At 46.7% G+C, this 20,245-nt stretch overlaps 1 protein-coding gene and 1 non-coding gene across 7 annotated transcripts in view; both read left to right on the top strand.

Annotated features, from left to right (window-relative positions):
- The first annotated feature begins 2,119 nt into the window (after positions 1–2,119).
- The window catches only part of BSDC1 (BSD domain containing 1), a 29,232-nt gene continuing 11,106 nt past the window's right edge, over positions 2,120–20,245 (top strand). For 2 of the 6 annotated variants that reach the window (XM_012440883.2, XM_012440859.2), the window contains exons 1-9: positions 2,120–2,161; positions 2,424–2,484; positions 8,809–8,925; positions 11,783–12,001; positions 15,174–15,228; positions 17,536–17,651; positions 18,082–18,150; positions 18,317–18,395; positions 19,438–19,917. In XM_012440883.2, the coding sequence (XP_012296306.1) occupies positions 2,151–2,161; positions 2,424–2,484; positions 8,809–8,925; positions 11,783–12,001; positions 15,174–15,228; positions 17,536–17,651; positions 18,082–18,150; positions 18,317–18,395; positions 19,438–19,917 (1,207 nt within the window). In that variant the 5' untranslated portion in view covers positions 2,120–2,150. The remainder of the gene's footprint in view (positions 2,162–2,423; positions 2,485–8,808; positions 8,926–11,782; positions 12,002–15,173; positions 15,229–17,535; positions 17,652–18,081; positions 18,151–18,316; positions 18,396–19,437; positions 19,918–20,245) is intronic. The other 4 variants (XM_012440868.2, XM_012440889.2, XM_012440877.2 and 1 more) reach the window with 4 other exon arrangements.
- On the top strand, positions 8,044–8,148 carry LOC135269613 (U6 spliceosomal RNA). The gene has a single exon (XR_010337862.1). It is a non-coding gene; the product is annotated as a U6 spliceosomal RNA (small nuclear RNA).

Below are 20,245 nucleotides of genomic sequence, written 5' to 3'. Positions count from 1 at the left end.
TGAAACCCCATCTCTACTAAAAATACAAAGTTAGCCAGGTGTGGTGGTGGGTGCCCGTAATCCCAGATACTCAGGAGGCTGAGGCAGGAGAAGCACTTGAACCCAGGAGGCAGAGGTTGCGGTAAGCCCAGATCATACCACTGCACTCCAGCCTGGGCAATAGAGTAAGACTCCATCCCCCAAAAAAATAATAAAATAAAATACATCAAAAAGGAGAACACCAAGGGCTGAACCCTCTCCCAGGGAATGTCCCATTCCGGCAACAAGAAGGTGGTGAGAAAACAGCAAAGAACACTGAGGAGACGCCAATGATCGGGGAAGAAAGTCAGGAGGGCATGATGTCCTGGGAGCCAAATGAAGAAAGCGTTTGAAGGGGCCGGGGGCAGTGGCCAATTTTCAATTCTTGTTTTACATCTTCATCTTATTTGATACAATTGACCATTTACTCTGAGGTGATTTTCCTCAAAATCACCTGAGGCCAGGAATTCAAGACCAGCCTGACCAACCTGACCAACATGGTGAAACCCTGTCTCTACTAAAAATACAAAAAAAAAAAAAAAAAAAAAAATAGCTGGGTATGGTAGTGCGAGCCTGTAATCGCAGCTACTCGGGAGGCTGAGGCAGGAGAATTGCTTGAACCCAGGAGGCAAAGGTTGCAGTGAGCCGAGAGTGAGTCACTGCACTCCAGCCTGGGCAACAAGAGTGAAACTCTGTCTCAATATATATATTTAAATATTTATATGAAATATATATATAAAGAAAGTGTTTGAAGGAAGAGGAAATGGTCAACTGTGTCAAATAAGATGCAGATGTAAAACAAGAATTGAAAATTGGCCATTCCTCTTGGCGACCTTATTTCTGGGTGGGCGCGGTGGCTCCCGCCTGTAATCCCAGCATTTTGGGAGGGCGAGGCGGGCGGATCACCTGAAGTCAGGAGTTCGAGACCAGCCTCACCAACATGGCAAAACCCCGTTTCTACTAAAAATACAAAAATTAGTCCGGCGTGGGGTGCGCGCCTGTAATCCCAGCTACTCGGGAGGCTGAGGCACGAGAATCGCTTGAACCCGGGAGGCAGAGGTTGCAGTGAGCCGAGATCACACCATTGCACTTCAGCCCGAACGACAGAGCGAGCCTCTGACAGAAAAAAATAATAAACTAAACAAAGAAAGTTATTTCAAAGGATTGTCTGAGAGGTAAAAACCTAACTGCAGTGAGTTCAAGAGAGAATGGGAGGAGAGGGGAGTTCGAAACTGCGAGAAGGCAGCGCTTTTGCTGTAAAGGGGAGTATGGATGTACAGAGGGTCGGTTTTTGTTTGCCTTTGAGATGGGAGAAATAGTACAGATGATGACGGGTTAATGCAGTTATCAGAGGGAAAAGAGATGAAGGGGGGATTACTAAATCTATGTCCTTAAGCAAACAAGAGGCGATGGGGTCTACCGCACGGGTGGAGGGAGTATGTGGGCTGTGGAATCTCTCTTCCAAACGCAGTGGAACTCAATCCAGGCTGTCTCTGGATTTCTCCAGACCACCTCCAGCTAGCGTTGTTCTGAGCTGGGCCACCGAAAGTTGAGATTACTGAATGTGTGTCTGTCTCCCATTAAGCCGGGAGCCCTCGATAGGCTGCGTCGAAGTCGCCTCTAAATTCATTCCTCCAAACTCTGGGCCAGAGTATGGGCTTATTGAATTAGTCCGAAGAGACACAAAGCAGCTGCTACGCAGCTGGTTTCACAAAGGGGGGCGGTCCTAACCCTGCGTTCCGGGATCGTGACGTTCGAGCGGTCTCCCCTCCTCCCCTCTGCTCCCAGTTCTCCGCCGTCCAGCTAGCCGGGTGATTATCGTTCACAGGAGCCACCGTACCGGACGTCTGCCGACACTGATTAAGAGTCAAGCTTGGTGGAGGTGGAGTCTGAGGACAGGACTGAATGACGATTGAACTGAGGGTTCAGGGGCGGAGTTTAAGGGCGAACTCGGGACAGAGACTGGACAGAGTCGAGGGAGGCGGGGTCTAATGATGGAGCGGGGCGGGGATTGTGCTGAGGGCGGTGCCGGCGCGAGGATTGGGCCGAGCGCCTCGGGGGCGGTGCTTGAGGGGGCGGTGCCGTGTCGGAAGTCAAAGGTCAGTAAATAGTGGTGATGTCATGCAGGCAAGATGGCGGAAGGGTGAGCTCGTCGTTTTGCTCCTAGACACTGGGGCCTGAATTCTCCTAGGGTTGGGGTGCTGTGGCAGAGTCCCTTTAGGGAACATGAGATCAGCGCGGGCGTAGACCGACCTGAAAGGGCGGAGTGGAGTCGCATTGTGAGGGGGTGGGGAAGCGGTCGGCGAAGCCTCTGCCCGCGGGGTACATCTGAGGGGAAACAGACCGGATCCTTGGGCGGGCAGGAATCTCACCGCGGGGCTGCCAGATGTGTCTGTCTTCCACAGGGAGGACGTGGGATGGTGGCGGAGCTGGCTGCAGCAGAGCTACCAAGCAGTCAAAGAGAAGGTAAGCTGGGCCCGTGTCCTTCTTCCCTCGCCAGGGCCCTGCGCCGCCTCAATGCAACCTGGTCCAACCAGCCCCGCCCAACTTTTGCGGGCGCTGAGTCTCAAGGATGAGGCTGACCTGCCTGGGCCTTTCTTTTAACCTTTACCAGTCCACGGGAAGACAGACTCGGACGCAAACCAGTGTGTTACTAGCCACAATGAAATAAAGATGGTTTTAAAGACTGGAGTTAACGAACGTTTTGTAGGAATCTATAGGAAGGAGCAATTTATTCCAACTCAGGAAATTCACAGCTGCTTTGTGGAAGAGAGAACTTCTAATATAGATCTTGAAGGAAAATATTCTAGTAATAAAAAAAATTTACTCGTATGGTCATTCAACTATTAGAGTATATGCGACAACCAGCACTCTGATATGTCTTGAGGATACAGACTTCAGCCAAACAGATGTAATCCTGGGCCTTACAAAGCTCACAGTCTAGTGGGGAGACAGCCATTAACCAAGTAGCCAAACAAATAGTTGTTTAGTTACCGTTGTGGTAAGTTCTGTGAAAGGAAAGTACAGGGGCACTTTGTCTATTCTGGTAGTCAAGAACTCACCAGGGAAGGCCTCTGTGGGGAAGGAACCTCATCAAAGCCAACCCTGCCTAGACAGGATGAAAAGAACCCAAGCTAGAGATGAGCATGAGCCATACACACCGGTGCCTGATGAGTCATAATTAAGGGCTTTGCAAAGGGCAATAGAGAGAGATTAATCACCAGAGAGTAGAGGGCCTTGACTGGCTTGCTGAGCAGTCTCTGTGGGATGAGTGATATTTGGCTGTGCCATTGAGTAATGCCAATGTGTATTCCAGTTTCATTTCATGCTTGTCAAAATCAACCCAACTGAATTGTGGGAAAAGTCGATTACTATTTACCTCAAGCAATTGGGGTGAGTCCTGCTTCAGGGCTGACTCCAGGAAGCTTCTTACCTCACCTAAATAAATAAGTCCCCTACTTTGGGAGTATTTTAATTTTGTTTTGAGACAAGAATCTCACTCTGTCACCTAGGCTAGAGTGCAGTGGCAAGGTCTTAGCTCACTGCACCTCTGCCTCCCGGGTTTAAGCAATTCTTGTGCTTCAGCCTCCCAAGTAGCTGGGATTACAGGCATGTGCCACCACTCCTGGCTAATTTCTGTATTTTCAGTAGAGATGGGGTTTTGTCATGTTGGCCAGACTGGTCTTGAACTCCTCACCTCAGGTGAGCCGCCAGCCTCAGCCTCCTATAAAGTTCTGGGATTACAGGGGTGAACCACCACACCTAGACGTCTGGGAGTGTTTTAATTCCTCCCCTAGCTAGCCTGGGGACTCCTTGACAGCCTCTCAGCAATAGCCCAGCAAATCTGAGAATGCCCTGAGCTGTTTATGTTGCTGATAAGGACTAAGAGAGAGGATTGCACTCTAACATTTGATAGAGACCTGAAAGTAGCATGTTACCTACTGGGTAATTTCCTAGCAGGAAAGTCTGACATTGATTCAGCAAGTGTTGCATAAGGGCCTCCTGTGTTTCTCTCAAGGTTGGTCTTAACATAACTTACGAAAAATAGATAGTTGGCCAGCATTCCGTCTTAATTCTTGGGGAATTCCCAGTTAAAAGCTGGGGTGGGGTTGGAGATGGGAGTTGTTTATGCCTTTTTGGAAAGAGAAGACTTAATTTCCCCTTTTTTACTTTCTTACTCTTATATGTCCTTGGGCAAGTTTTCTGTTTTGTTTTGTTTTTTGAGATGGAGTCTGGCTCTGTTGCCCAGGCTGGAGTGCAGTGGTGTGATCTCGGGCTCACTGCAACCTCCGCCTCCTGGGCTTCCAGGTTCAAGCAATTCTCCTGCCTCAGCCTCTCAAGTAGCTGGGATTACAGGCATGTGCCACCACGCCCGGCTAATTTTTATATATTTTTTTAGTGTAGACAGGGTTCACCATGTTGGTCAGGCTGGTCTGGAACTCCTGACCTCAGGTGATCCACCCACCTCAGCCTCCCAAAGTGCTAGGATTATAGATGTGAGCCACCACACCTGGCCTCTTGGGCAAGTTTTTAACCCTCTAGGCCTCAGTTTCTCATCTGTAAAGTGGGGATGCTAACAATACCTAATGAGATTGTAGTGAGGGTTAAATGATAATATATGTAAAACACTAAGAACAGTACCTAGCATACAGTAAGTGCTATATAAGCATTAGCTGTTACTTATTAAGTGCTCAGGCTGATGGGAAAACCTCTTAGATACCACCAGCAATCTTGTTTTTTCTTTCCATTTTTTTTCTTGATCTTTTGGTGCTTTCTTATTTTTATGTGCCATTCTAGCTCCATCTGGACCACTCACTTCTCAGCACTCCTTAGAATACATTGCCCTGGAGACCACAGCTATGAGATGGTGCTATCATCTGCTTTCCTCTGCTCCTTACTTCTTCCTGTGTATTGTCGAGGGCAATATGACTGACACAAATACTTGTGCATACACATTGTTAGAGAAAGGTACATCGTTGCTCTATATACTTACCAGAAAGAAAAAATTAAAAAGAGAAAGGCACATTGCTCTTTGATTCCATCACAGGTTCCCCAGCCTCATCTGTGCTCACATACTCTTCAGTCTCCAATTTGCTTCTCCTCCCCTTAACTTCAGAAACTTTCCCAAAACCTCTCTTCCCTCGGGTCCCCTACTTAGCGACTTTATTCCTTTCACTTCCAGGAGACAACCTTGTTTACTTTTTGAAATTTGAGGTCAAGAAACAGGATCTTTAACTCCCTCCCCACCCTCGAAGCCACCACCTATAAACTTATCTATACTCACACTCAGCTTCACCTACTGGTTGCCAAATTCAGTGGGTGGTTTTCAGCCCTTATCTTCCTGGAGCTTTCTGCTACATTTGACACTAGTGATCACTCCCTTTCTTGAAACTGCTCTCTTGGCTTTTGTAACATGATTCTTTTCTAGCCCTCAGTCAACATACCTGTTCAGTTACCGAATCTAACTTCTGCTTACTATCTCTTGAACCAGTCTCATCCTCTCCATCTTTACTAGCACTATCTTTATTCATATTCTTCTATTTTTTTTTCCTAGATTTTTGCAGTAGCCTCCTGACTGGTCTTCCTTCCTCTTCTGATCTTCTCACCTCTGAACCTTTCCTCCATTCCAGTCACTGGAGTGATTTATTGAAAAGATAAATCTCATGTCCCACCCACTTCAAACCTCTGGTGGCTCCCCATCATCCATAGGGCTGACCAGGCCCTCCCTGGTTGCCCTTGGCAACCTCTCCAGCTTTATTCTTCACCACTCCTGCTTCACATTTTATGTCCATCAGGACTGTAATGTTTGTAGGCGTCAGTAAACCCCATGTCAATATTCCTTAGCAAACTCCTGTTCTGTTTTGTTTTGTTTTGTTTTGTTTGAGACAGGGTCTCACTCTTTTATCCAGGCTGGAGTGCAGTGGCATGATTACAGCCCACTGCAGCCTCGACCACCCCATTCTCAGGTGATTCTCCCACCTCAGCTTCCTGGGTAGCTGGGACTACAGGCATGCGCGACCACACCTGGCTAATTTTTTTTTTGTGGTTTTGCCATGGTGTCCAAACTGGTCTCAGACTCCTGGGCTCAAGCAGTCCTCCTGCCTAGGCTTTCCAAAGTGCTGGGAGTACGGGCGTCAGCCACCGCACCTGGGCCCTGTCAATACTTTTTAACTAACTCCTTTTCATTCTTTAAGGGTCCATTCGAGGCCTCCAGTCACCACATCTTCCCAACCTCCCATAGTACAGTGGCTACTGCTCTGCCCTTGCACATCAGCACTATTATGGGAGCATTTTCCCCAGTAGACTGTGACCTGCTTGAGGGCAATGTCTGTTCATATTGTCTGCTCAGAGCTCACAGTCTAGTGGGAAGACAACCATTTACTAAATAGTCACACAAATGGTTACATAATTGAAATTTTAGTGGTCCATGTAAATTTAACAAATATTTTTCGAGCACCTACTATATGCTCTGTGTCAGACACTGGGGAACCATGAGGGAACAAAACACATAGGATATGTGTTCATAGAACTCACAGTTTATCCAGGAAGGCAGATATTGAACAGGTCATCATAGTCTAAAATATGATAAATGTTAAAGAAGAGATAAAGCAGGGAGAGTCCGCTGAGCCTGAGGAGGCAGCAGGGAAGCTTCTCTAGGGAAATGAAGCATAGACCTTAAGGATGAACAAGAGTTTTCCAGGTAAAAGGGTTCCTTCATTGTGTTTGCCCACTCATTTATTTTGAAGAGTTAGAACTCTGTATCAGGAAGAGGAAATAATGTGTTAAGATACCCTGAGGCAGGACAGATGCTAGGGCATTTTAGAAACTTGAGGAAGGCCAGCTGGAGCTCAGTGAAGGGCACAGTGGCAGGGGATGCCAGTCTGCCAGAGGCAAAGTTATATAGGCCTTGTAAGTAAAGGTGGATTTTCAACTTGCTCTTAGGATAGTGTGTAAACTTCAAGAGTGTAAAGCAGCGTGATCTGCCCTGACAGACAAAGCACGCACTGGGTGAAATAAGGAGAATGAAGTAGAGGTAGCTGAGACAACCTGGGAGGAATCCAGATGAAAGAGCAAGTTGGCCTGGACTAAGGTGGTAGCAGTGTGGATGGAAAGAGTGAATCGATAAATGACCTGAGGCACAATATTATGGTGCCGTGAAATATTTTTAAATTTTTTAATAAAAATAAATGACCCCTCCACCCCCAATTAAGGAGTCCTGAGTCAATTGGAGGCATGATTACCACCTCCAGAGAAGCCTGTAGCTGATACCTGAGATTGTCCCATTCAGAAACTTCCCAAGCTAATGAAAGTGGGCAGGCCCTTCCCAGAAGAACAAACCACAGTAGTGCTCAAAAACATGCTTTAAAAAAATGCAGGTGATGGCCAGGCGTGGTGGCTCACGTCTGTAATCCCAGCACTTTGGGAGGCCGAGGCGGGCAGATGATGTCAGGAGTTCAAGACCAGCCTGGCCAACATGGTGAAACCCCATCTCTACTAAAAATATAGCCAGGTGTGGTGGTGGGCGCCTGTAATCCCAGCTACTCGGGAGGCCGAGGCAGAAGAATTGTTTGAATCTGGGAGGCGGAGGTTGCAGTGAGCTGTGATGATGTCATTGCACTCCTTTCTGGGCAACAAAGCAAGACTCCATCTCAAAAAAAAACATGCACGTGATTATCCCTGTGTAAAATGAGAGGGCTTGCTGGGAGAGTGGCCACTGAGACACTCCAGGAAGGCATCCTAGAGTGGGTGAGTCTGAAGCAAGACAGGGCAAGACCTAGAAGTGAGCTGAGGGCCTGCTATCTCAAGTGAGGTCTGGGTGCAGGCTGAGAAGCAGATTGGTTTAACAGAAACAAATATGAATGCTGCCCAAAGGAGTTTTGTATGTGAATAGAACCTTGGGATGGTAGAACCAAGAAGGCCTCCAAGAGAATCTGATCTAGTCTTTGTCTTGACCGCTTCCTCCCTTTACTGAATGTAAAAATCACGTCGTTTTACTGATATTAAATTGTTAAGAATTACTCATGTGCTCGCTTCGGCAGTGCATATACTAAAATTGGAACGATACGGAGAAGATTAGCATGGCCCCTGCGCAAGGATGACACACAAATTCGTGAAGCATACCATATTATTTTTTTAAATTTATTTTAAAAAATGTAAGTAAAATAAGAAAAATAAATAAATAAAAAGAATTACTCATAAAAGCTTTCTAAGCTAGTGCTGTTATTATTACATTTTCTTAAACCTGAAGGCAAATAACTTCACATACTACCTCATATTTCAATTGAATTTCCCTGAAACAAAAAAGTAAAAACAGAAATACTTTCCTATGATAAAAAAAAATCACATACCTTTTTTTATGTTATTTGAAACCTGATATGAATATCATGATTTAAAGCATATCAAAGCAGTTCATCAAAGTCAGTATTATTTTCAGACTATGCCCCCACTTCCCCAGTTTGCTCTTGAGAATCTCTGATCTGGGTAGGTCACCTCCCTCATTTTATAGGAGAAAAATGAGAACTGGATGAGACTTACTCATGGCAACATAGCTTGTGAGTGCCTAGGCTGAGACTCAGTCCTCATGCTCGGAGTCGCAGGAAATTTCCCTGCGCTCTCTGCTGTCAGGTAATCCCAAACCATGGAATTGGGACAAGTGCATTGTTTCTGAGCCCAAGCTCCCATGCCATTTGAGATTTCCGTGTGTCTGTCTGGTACTGAAGAAGCACAGGGAACAGGAACAAGGGGTGTTGGGGCTAGCTGGCCCTGGCATCCCTCTCTGTCTTCCCACAGTCCTCTGAAGCCTTGGAGTTCATGAAGCGGGACCTGACAGAGTTTACCCAGGTGGTGCAGCATGACACGGCCTGTACCATTGCAGCCACAGCCAATGTGGTCAAGGAGAAGCTGGCTGTGAGTACCACCCAAACCCTCACAAGTAACTGCCCCTTGCAACCTGTCCTGCCCTGGGCTCCCAACTTTTCTACCATTAGGTGATTATTTTTCCCTATGGGGAAAAAATATGCAGATTATTTTTCCTCTGATTTTGAAAGAATTGTGTCTGGCAGCCAAACAAATTATTTTAAGTAATAGTTTTCCCACTTACGTATTGTTTTAGCAAATGTTTTCCATTAGCAAAGTCATTCATTGTTGACAATTTAGAAAATACAAGTAAAAGAAAAGAGAAAGAATGAAAAAAAGGAAGAAAGACCTAGAGACATCCATAACTCCATCTCCCAAAGATAACTACTGTTAATATTTTGGTGGTATATCCCTTATATCCCTTATGTATACTTTTTTTCAAAACTGGCATCAACTGAATACCATGTTTTGTAGCCTATTTTTTTACTTAAATTGCAAACCTTGTTCTAGGGTGTAATAAGTGGCACGGTATTCCACTATGTGGATTTAACCAGTTGCTGCTTTCCTATTTCAGTTTTTTCCAGTATTCTATACAGAGCTACAGTAAACATTCTCATTGCTAAACCTTTGCCAATTGCCATAGTATTTTCTTTATAATAAAATAGTGGAAGGTATCACAGAGTGATTAGTTTAAGCCTTTTATTATCTACTCAAAACTGCCCTCCGGAAATGTTGTACCAACTTTTCTTACTGTTTGTTTGTTCTTGATGTTGTTGTTTTGAGATGGGGTCTCGCTCTGTCACCCAGGCTGGAGTGCAATGGCACGATCTCAGCTCACTGCAGCCTTTGCCTTCTGGGCTCAAGTGATCCTCCCACCTCAGCCTCCTGAATATCTGAGAGTACAGGCGCATGCCACCACATCTGGCTAATTTTTATATTGTTTGTAGAGATGCGGTTTTACCCTGTTCCCAGAGTGGTCTCAAACTCCTGAGCTCAACCGATCCACCTGCATCGGCCTCCCTGAGTGCTGGGATTACAGGCATGATTTAGCATGCCTGGCTGGCTAGTTTGTTGTTTTCTAATTTTAGATTCAGGGAATACGTGCAGGTTTGTTAGATGGGTATATTATGTATATGCTGAGGTTTGAGTGTCTAGTGAACTCATCACCAAATAAGTACCCCATAGATAGTTTTTCAGTCCTTGTCCCCCTCCCCCACAACACTGTTATTAATCAGAACTGTACAGTGGAAACGTCTTATAAGATGGAAGTTAGATTATAAAGTCAGTGTGAGAAGTAAAAATTGTGGTCAAAGCTATCCCCACAAAGTTCTGAAGTTTCCAGTGAGGTAAAGCATACTGTTTTTTATATTACAGTTTCTCCTTTAGCATTGGACCAAATTGCAGCTTCTTAATTTGATCACCAGCTGAATCAATTATCTTGTAATTAATTACTTATGTTATGAAAAATGAGTTTTGGAAATTTTTTTTTCTTTTTAAAGACAGGGTTTCACCATGTTGGTCAGGCTGGTCTTGAACTCCCGACCTCAGGTGATCCACCTGCCTTGGCTTCCAAAGTGCTTGGATTACAGGCGTGAGCCACCACGTCCGGCCATGGAATTTTTTTAGTAAAGCTTATTTTGCTGGATCCTCTTGTAAAATACTGTCCACGTGCTAACCACAGCTTCTGATGAGCATGAATAACAAATTGTAACCCTGCTGAACTGCCATAAGTCTAACCAATAGCAGAGATATTAACTTGTTTATTTCATTCATTTATTCTTTTCTTTTCATTCAACAAATATTGTTACCTGTAACAGTATGTGCCAGGCATCATAGATTTAAAATGCTTGGGCAGCTTAATCAAGATAAATATTATAATTTTCCATGAGGTTTTTAGAGCCTGACCCTGTTCTCAACACCCTGTCCCCACCTGCTGGAGGGCATTCTGCATTGGTCTGTATAGTGACCCTCACTTGGTCCCAGGCAAGGCAAGGCTATCTGTTGTAATCCTGCCCATGTTTCCAAGCTGTTGTGCAAAGTATTCTATTTCCTGAGCAATGATGATGAAATTGTAATATTACAGTGCTGCTGTTTATTAAGTGTATGCTGTGTGCCAGGCATTGTTCATGCCCTATCTTTTAATCTTCATGGTAACCCTATGAAGGATGTATACTTTTTTTTTTTTTTTGAGACAGAGTATCGCTCTGTTGCCCAGGCTTGAGTGCAATGGCGTGATCTTGGCTCACTGCAACCTCTGCTTCCTGGGTTCAAGCAATTCTCCTGCCTCCACCTCCTGAGTAGCTGGGACTACAGGCACCTGCCACCATGCCCAGCTAATTTTTTGTATTTTCAGTAGAGACAGGATTTCACTATATTGGCCAGGCTGGTCTTGAAGTCCTGACCTCATGATCTGCCCACCTCGGCCTCCCAAAGTGCTGGGATTACAGGCGTGAGCCACTGTGCCCGGCCACTGATGACGGATGTATACTTACCCAAATTTTACAGATAAGGAAACTGAGGTTCAGAGAGGGTTTTGGTCTCATGATTAACAAGTGGTAGAGCTAGGATTCAAATTCATGTCTAACTCCAAAGCTAGTACCCTTTCCATCAGCCTACACATAGGCCCTCTTCCCCACTGATAACGTCTATGGCATGGACCTTCTCTGGCCAAGTTTTGACCAGCCTGACTGGCCTTGAAATTTTGATGAAACAGCCAATCAAAGATCTCTGCTCTGATCTACACAGGCCTACCATGGCTCTGTTCTGCAGCCTCACTTGGGGGATGGGGGACCCTTGCTTCCTCCCTCTCCTTCTCCAGCCCCAGAGATGGGTGAAGGGTCATGAGCACTTTCCTGGTCCCCCAACACACGGTACACCTCTGCCCCAATGTTTTACCCCCATACCCCAGATTGCAGCCTGTTCCCGGGGCACTTGCTTCCTCTGCCCATTCTCTATACAGACGGAAGGCTCCTCGGGAGCAACGGAGAAGATGAAGAAGGGGTTGTCTGACTTCCTAGGAGTGATCTCAGACACCTTTGCCCCCTCGCCAGACAAAACCATCGACTGTGATGTCATCACCCTGATGGGCACACCGTCTGGCACAGCTGAGCCCTATGATGGCACCAAGGTATTCACTGACAGCCTCCCCTACAGATGCCTAACATCTGTAAACTGGGCTTGAACTTCCAATTACTCACAAAAGCAGCCCATGTTCAGGCCAAAAAATAAATACGGGTATATTATTCATAGTAAATCAGAAAATACCGATAAGCAAGGACAACATAATTATTTTTAAACTCATAATTGCATCACCCAAAGAGAACTCCTGATTTCTTAATTGGTATATAACCTTACATTTTTTTTGTTTGTAAACACAGGTAAGGATACTTTGTTGTTTTTCTTTTTAACAAAATACATTTTATACATGCAGTTTTGTAACCTACTTTTAAAAAGCCAATAAGCTTAGCATCTTTCTTTTTTTTTTTTTTGAGACAGAGTCTTGCTCTGTCACCAGGCGCCAGGCTAGAGTGCAGTGGCGCGATCTCGGCTCACTGAAACCTCCGCCTCCCGGGTTCAAGCAATTCTACTGCCTCAGCCTCCTGAGTAGCTGGGACTACAGGCGTGCACCACCACACCCAGCTAATTTTTGTATTTTTTTTAGTAGAGAAGGGGTTTCACCATGTTGGCCAGGATGGTTTCAATCTCTTGACCTTGTGATCCGCCTGCCTCAGCCTCCCAAAGTGCTGGGATTACAGGCGTGAGCCACCACACCCAGCCATCTTTCTTAATCATCGTCTTTTTTTTTTTTTTTTTAAATGAAACAGAGTCTCAGTCTATCACCCAAGCTCTCTCTGGGGCTCAATGGCACAATCACGGCTCATTGTAGCCTCAACTTTGTAGGCTCAAGAGTCCTTCCTCCTCAGTCTCCTGAGTAGCTAGGACCACTGGTATGAACCACCATATCCAACTAATTCTTAAAAATTTTTTCAGTAGAAACAGGGTTTCACTATGTTGCCCAGGCTGGTCTCAAATGCCTGGGCTCAAGTGACCCTTCCACCTTGGTCTCCCAAAGTGCTGGGATTACAGGCGTGAGCCACTGCACCTGGCCTTAATGTCTCTAAATTCTTACAAGTGAATATAGCATTATTTATTCCATTATTTCCTTCATGTTACATATTTGGATTCCTTTCAGCTTTCAAGCATAATAAGGAACACTGTGGAGAGCATTTTTAGAGGCATAATCTTTTCCACATTTGTGTTATTTAGAGTAATTTCCAGTAATAAATGTATAGGTAAGGGGAGAGGGGTGTCTTCAGAGCACTTAAAGCAACAGCCACAGTAGCATATTTTTGCTGCCTTTTTTTTTTCCTCCTTTTTTTTTTTTTTTTTGAGACAAGGTCTGACTACTCAGACTGGAGTGCAGTGGCATGATCCCAGCTCACTGCAGCCTCAACCTCTTGGGCTCAAATGTTCCTCCTGCCTCAACCTCCCCAGTATTCCTATTAGTGAGGACCACAGGTGTGCACCACCATGCCTGCCCAGCTTTTTTTTCCATGTAGAGACAAGGTCTCCCTATGCTGCCCAGGCTGGTCTCAAACCCTTGGGCTCAAGTGATCCTCCTACCTCAGCCTCCTAAAGTGCTGGGATTATAGGCTTGCGGTACCGCACCTGGCCACATTGTATTTTCTATTTCATGGAGTGTTTTCTTTTAAATTCACAATATAATGTCATGTCAGTTGGGCCCTCTTTGTAGCTGCATTGTTTTTTTTTGTTTTGTTTTCCATTTTCGTTTTTCAGATAGGGTCTCACTCTGTCCTCCAGGCTGGAGTGCAGTGGTGCGATCACAGCTCACAGCAGCCTCCATCTCCTGGGCTCTAGCTCCTCCATCTCCACCTCAGCCTCCTGAGTAGCTGGGACTATAGGCATACATCACCATGCCCAGCTAATTTTTGTACTTGTTGTAGAAACAGGATTTCCCCATGTTACCTAGGTTGGCTTCATAGCATTTTATCACATTGAACTTCTTTTTTTGTTTTGTTTTTATTGTTGTTGAGACAGTCTCACTGTGTCATCCAGGCTGGAGTGCAGTGGAGCGATCTTGGCTCACTTGCAACCTCCACCTCCTGGGTTCAGGTGATTCTCCTGCCTCAGCCTCCCAAGTAGCTGGAATTACAGGTGCACACCACCATGCCTGGCTAATTTTTGTATTTTTAGTAGAGACTGGGTTTCACCATATTGGCCAGGCTGGTTTTGAACTCCTGACCTGAAGCGATCCACCCAGCTCAGCCTCCCAAAGTACTGGGATTACAGGCATGAGCCATGGTGCCCAGCCCACATTGAACTTCTGTTCCAAAAGTACTGATTTTTCAAGTATGTTTCTTAGCACTAGGATTAGTGCCACCACTTAGTGAACATGTGAGTGGAATTGTGAAAATGTTTAATAGATAAGATTTTGAGTTATAACGACAGTCAATTATCACCATAACCACTTACAGACAGCCCATGCTTCCTGCAATACTGAGGAAGGAAGGTGGACTTCGTCTTTACCAGCTAAGTTTGCTAACTTGTGGTCCTAGTGGGAATGTAACTTGGTAGACTGGCTATACAGTTTAAAAATTCTTGAAGGGTTTTAATGTGAGGGGAATTGCGTTACTTTAAAATTTTTCCCTAAATTTTGACTTTATTAATATATTGACACTAACATTTTTCGAATTTCACTTAATTAAAAGCATTTTTTTTTTTTTGAGATGGAGTCTTGCACTGTCAACCAGGCTGTGGTGCAGTGGCGCAATCTCGGCTCACTGCAATTTCTGCCTCCTGGGTTCAAGCAATTCTCCTGCCTCAGCCTCCTGAGTAGCTGGGACTACAGGTGTGCACCACCACACCCAGCTAATTTTTTTGTATTTTTAGTAGAGACAGGGTATCACCATGTTGGCCAGGATGGTCGATCTCCCAACCTTGTGATCTACCCGTCTCGGCCTCCCAAAGTAAAAAGCATTTTATACCAATAATTTTGTAGCCTGTTTTTGCAGTATACAGTTACTAAGAAAATACATCTTAGTTCCTGGGGTGGAATACTGGGCAAAAGGCCATTTTTCTGGGAACCCCAGTAACCCCAGTTTTGGATGCCTAGCCTAGCACTCCACTGTGTGCCACAGTGCTAATTAACAAGTGCCCTGTGGGTATCCCAGCCTACAAGGGAGAAGCTGGGTTGTGGTTGACTGAGTATCCTGGCAGAGAAAGGGTGCTTTCTATGTCCAGCACCTCAGAATTTGTTTCCTCTTCTCCATTTCTTACAGGCTCGCCTTTATAGCCTGCAGTCGGACCCAGCCACCTACTGCAATGAACCAGATGGTGAGAGGGTAGCAGTGAGGGGTGGGCTTCTAGGGCAAGTAGACTAAGGGGGTCTGGGTCATGGGCCCTGTTTGTCTCAGCAGAGGCTGGGCACCCCCTATGTAGAGGGACCAGAGTGAGAGTGGTGTGTAACTTATATTGTGTAGGTGGGTTGACGTTCTCATTTCTTTCCTGAACTTGAGCTGTCCTTGCCCACCTGCAGGGACTTGGCCCCTCTCAACCCTCATCCTTAGCTCAGCCTCCCTCCCAGCCCTGCTGCCCCACCTGCCTTCTCTTCAGCTCCTGTTGGCTAAGCCCCTGTCATGCAGCAAACCCCATCATGGGAACTGGAGATCAGAAATGAGCCAAACCCTCCACCTAGTCCAGCCCTCCAGGAACTGGCCATTAAGAGGGAGAAAGCAGAAACAGTGAATAAAGCAGAGATACTAGAGAGCAGCATCCACATGACTGCTTCCACAGAGCAACGGGGCAGTGGGAGCCCAGAGGAATGGCACCCTTCCTGGCCTGGGAACCTAGCAAGTGATGCTGGAGTTGAGTTTTTTTTTTTGTCCCCCAAGCTGGAGTGCAATGGTGGGATCTCAGCTCACTGCAACCTCTGCCTCCCAGGTTCTAGCGATTCTCCTGCCTCAGCCTCCCAAGTAGCTGGGCTTACAGTCACCTACCACCACGTCTGGCTAATTTTTGTATTTTTAGTAGAGACAGGGTTTTACCATGTTGGTCAGGCTGGTCTCAAACTCCCAACCTTAGGTGATCTACCCACCTTGGCCTTCCAAAGTGCTGGGATTACAGGCGTGAGCCACTGCACCTGGCTGGAGTTGGGGTTTTAAGGATAAATCAGAAGTCAACTAGTTTCACTATGAAAAGTGAGGAAGGGCATTCAAGCAGAGAGCGGGGAGCACCCCGCCTTTTGGTAACACCAGGTTAAAGGGTACGTATGAGGAAGTGAAGGCAGTGAGACCGGCTCGTGGGAGCCAGATTGTGAAGGGCTTTGTGTGCCAGACCAGGCAGTTAGAATTTTGGCCTAAAAGGCTCATAGTAGTAGCTCTAGACCTCTCTTTAGTCACAAAGGCCTTTAAAAATCTATTGAAAATGACAAGCCCTCTCTCCACAAAACTTTTTGTGCAGTATGGGAATTCTTTGACCCTTTGAAGCCCATCTTGGACTCCAACTTAAAAAGCCCTCCCATAGAGAGCTATCGAAAGGTTTTGAGGCCTGGGGTGATCAGAGTTTGCAGTTTGTAAAGCAGCCCATGGGGCAGCATTGTGAAGAATGAAATAGAGAGGGAGAGACAGAAGACAGGAAGACCAGTTAGGAGGCTCGGTAGGAATCCTGTGTCAGGGGTAAGGCCAGAATCTAGGAAGAGTCAGGTGGCATGAAGAGGACACTGTGCTTATAAAAGATACAAGTTAGCCAGGCGTGATGGTGTGCCTGTAGCCTCAGCTATTCAGAAGGTTGAGGCAGGAGGATCACTTGGACCCAGAAGTTCAAGGTTGCAGTGAGCCAAGGCTGCGCCACTGCATTCCAGCCTGGGTGACAGAACAAGACTCTATCTCTAAAAAATGAGACACTGAGGAAGTGTGATCTAGAGTGATTGGATAAGGGAGGAGACAGGATAGCCCCCAGGTTGGATAACCCTGTTGGATAACCAAGTGGAAAGGAAAATTAGTGCATGGTGTATTTGCAGGTAGAAGTATCAGGGGTACCTGGATCTCTGGATCTAGGGCCCAGAGAGTAGCCTGGGATGCAAAGAGAGACACAGGAATTATCAGTGGGAGGATGAGGTTGAAACTTGTGGTTTAGTGGCAATTATTTTGGGGGAAAAAAAGCTAGAGAGATACGGAAAGGAAAGGAAAATGAGAAGCCCACGGAGACTCAGGTGGACCAAACAGAGAAGTGGAGGAAAATAACAAAGGAGTGAGAAGCCAGGAGAGGGCTTCAAGAGAAAGGCAGTGGTCCCCAGGGTCAGAGGTGGTCACGTGAGGGAAAACAGAGAAATCGATGTTGGCTCGGGCAGCTAGGGTCATGTGTCCTGAGAACAGCTGTTTGAGAGAGGAGGAGGTTCAGTAGCCAGGTGCCATCGGCTAAAAAGCAAGCAGGGATATGAGAAAATGGAGACTGCAGCCCCTTCTGGAGATCAGTCAGGTACCACACCCGCCCCTTCACCCTGCCTGACCACCTACCCTGGGCTAAGTGCCTTTGAACACACAGGCTTTCTTCATTTTTTCCATGTCCAGCCTTAGGTATTATATGTAGGCCAAGGGTTCTTTCCCCAGACCAAGGGAACTATCAGCATCTGTTCCTCTGCAGGGCCCCCGGAATTGTTTGAAGCCTGGCTTTCCCAGTTCTGCTTGGAGGAGAAGAAGGGGGAGATCTCAGAGCTCCTTGTAGGCAGCCCCTCCATCCGGGCCCTCTACACCAAGATGGTGAGGGTCCAGCCTGCAGGGCCTCAGCCAGCTCCAGGCTTGAGGTGTTGGGAGATGGGAGGAACGTGTTCACAGTCACTGCGGAGCCGTCTAGCCCAGAGGGCACTGAGAGGCTCTGTAGACCCAGACCAGCCTCGTCCTAAGCCAAGAACCCACATGGGAGAAACTGGTTTGCCACCAATCAGAGAATGGTGAGAATTGGAAGGGCCAGCAAAGCCTGATAGTTGTTTTCTCCCTCCTTGGCCAACCTGGACCAGAAATGAGGGGTCTGGCCAAAACTTTGGCAGGGGTGGAAGTGCTCTGAGTATCACTGCTAAGCCACTTAATGGGTCTGAAATCCATACTGGATGGGAACAGACTGGTAAGGCTGGGGACACAGACCCCACACAAACCCTCCCAAAGTCTCACCTCCATTTTCCCCTCCCTCCAGGTTCCAGCAGCTGTTTCCCACTCGGAATTCTGGCATCGGTATTTCTATAAAGTCCATCAGCTAGAGCAGGTATGCTGGTCTAGCCTGGGGAGGTCCCCTCTCAACCCTAGGGGAAGCAGCCTGGATTTATTGAGAGTAGAAAGGGATACAGGGTGCCAAGAGTTCTGGGATCAGGACCAGGGTCTGGGAAGAGGGCACCCTGACTGCCTCTGGCCATCTGCTCCCCCACACTCAGGAGCAGGCCCGGAGGGATGTCCTGAAGCAGCGGGCGGAACAGAGCATCTCTGAAGAGCCTGGCTGGGAGGAGGAGGACGGTAAGAGGTGTTGAGAGGTGAGGGGCAAGTGACACGTCTGCGGGGCACTCTGGGCTGGGCCATGCTCTCTGAAGCCTGGAGAGACTTGGTGCCCATCAGGAATGAGTACGGAATGAGCACTGGGTAACAAGAGCGAAACTCCGTCCAAAAAAAAAAAAAAAAAGAATTTAAAACCTTAAGCTGGATTCAGAAGATTGGCCTTGGGGTCATAAAGCAGCAGAGCATGGATGCTAAGGGCATCGGTTCTGGAGTTCAGACAGCTCTGGGTTCAGATCCCAACTTGATTTATAAGCCATGTGACTTCAGAAAGGTTACTAATTGTATGTGCTGAGGATAGGCGGAGCTAACAAGGGGATGTTGAACAAGGCTAGTGGAATTCTGACTGAGGTACAGAAATCACATGTGTCAGTCGGTGCAGATTCCCCTGTCAGCCCATGAACCAACTGCCGCTTAGTCACTGGTAAGCTTCTTGAAAATCCAGTTTTCCTTCCCCACGTTGTAAAGAAGACTGTAAAGATGCAGCCAGACATGTATTTTAAATGACTCCCTGGTAATATTAATGCCCACACTGGTTTGGGAACCACTGGGTTAGGGAGGGAGCTGAGCATCCTCTACCTGTAGCTCAGCTTAGAACAGCATGTTGCAACCTCCTGGATGACATACTATTAATGCATTTCTTAAGTGTTTATACCGTATGTCCAGGCTGCACTAAGAGCTTTACATAGAGTCCTTACCACAATGCCATTACCCCTCTTAAGGATAAATGTAAGTTAAAAGGTAAGTTAAAAGTTAGGTGGCTTGCCCAATGTAGCAGACATAGCAGAACCCAAACTAGGATGTAGCAGAACCCAACCTGAACCCAAAACTGACTCACTTTCCAGCCATGGCTTTCTAATCGATAACAGCCCCTTGGACTGCATTGCTGGAAGCCCACCAGACATTAGGCCCAATGGCTAAGCAGGACTTTGACTAGGACTTCAAGGTTGTCTTAGGGCTGGCCAGGGTACATTTCCCTCTTGCCCCTCCCTTTCTTTCTCTTCAGAGGAGCTCATGGGCATTTCATCCGCATCTCCAAAAGAAGGAAAGGTTCCTGTGGCCAAAACTTCTACATTCTCTGAAGGAGGACCTGGCCCCCAGAACCCCTGTGAAGAGAATCTGGTGACCTCAGTTGAGCCCGCAGCAGAGGTGACTCCATCAGAGAGCAGTGAGAGCATCTCCCTCGTGACACAGATCGCCAACCCTGCTGCTGCACCTGAGGCACAAGTGCTGCCCAAGGACCTGTCCCAAAAGCTGCTAGAGGCATCTTTGGAGGAACAGGGCCTGGCTGTGGATGTGGGCGAGACTGGACCCCCACCCCCTGTTCACTCCAAGCCTCTAACCCCTGCTGGCCACTCTAGTGGCCCAGAGCCCAGACCTCCAGCCAGAGTAGAGACTCTGAGGGAGGAGGCGCCCACAGACTTACGGGTGTTTGAGCTGAACTCGGACAGTGGGAAGTCTACACCCTCCAACAATGGAAAGAAAGGTAGGTCTAGAAGCCCAGGCCCAGATGGTTGTGCGGGTTAGGGCCACTTCCCAAGGCAGATTTGTCTCTTGTCCCTTGTTAGAATACTGTGAGCAGATTTTTTTCATTTCTGATGATGATGATGACAGCTGCCATATATTGACTATTTGCTAACATACTTCATTAATTCTAAGTTGCACATAATCTCTGAAATAAGAATGCATCTTTAAATTGTTGGCATCTTAAGAGTCAACAAAACAAGTTTGATGCTTGATCCATGCTACATATGTTATATGGCACTTAATTTCTCACTTATGTCTCACGACCCAGTGAGGTCAGTATTATTGTC

The sequence above is a fragment of the Aotus nancymaae genome, unplaced genomic scaffold, assembly GCF_030222135.1.
Source record: "Aotus nancymaae isolate 86718 unplaced genomic scaffold, 86718_ANA_hifiasm-v0.15.2.pri h1tg000053l, whole genome shotgun sequence".
Taxonomy (NCBI): Eukaryota; Metazoa; Chordata; class Mammalia; order Primates; family Aotidae; genus Aotus; species Aotus nancymaae.
This window is presented reverse-complemented; position numbering and strand designations above follow the sequence as displayed.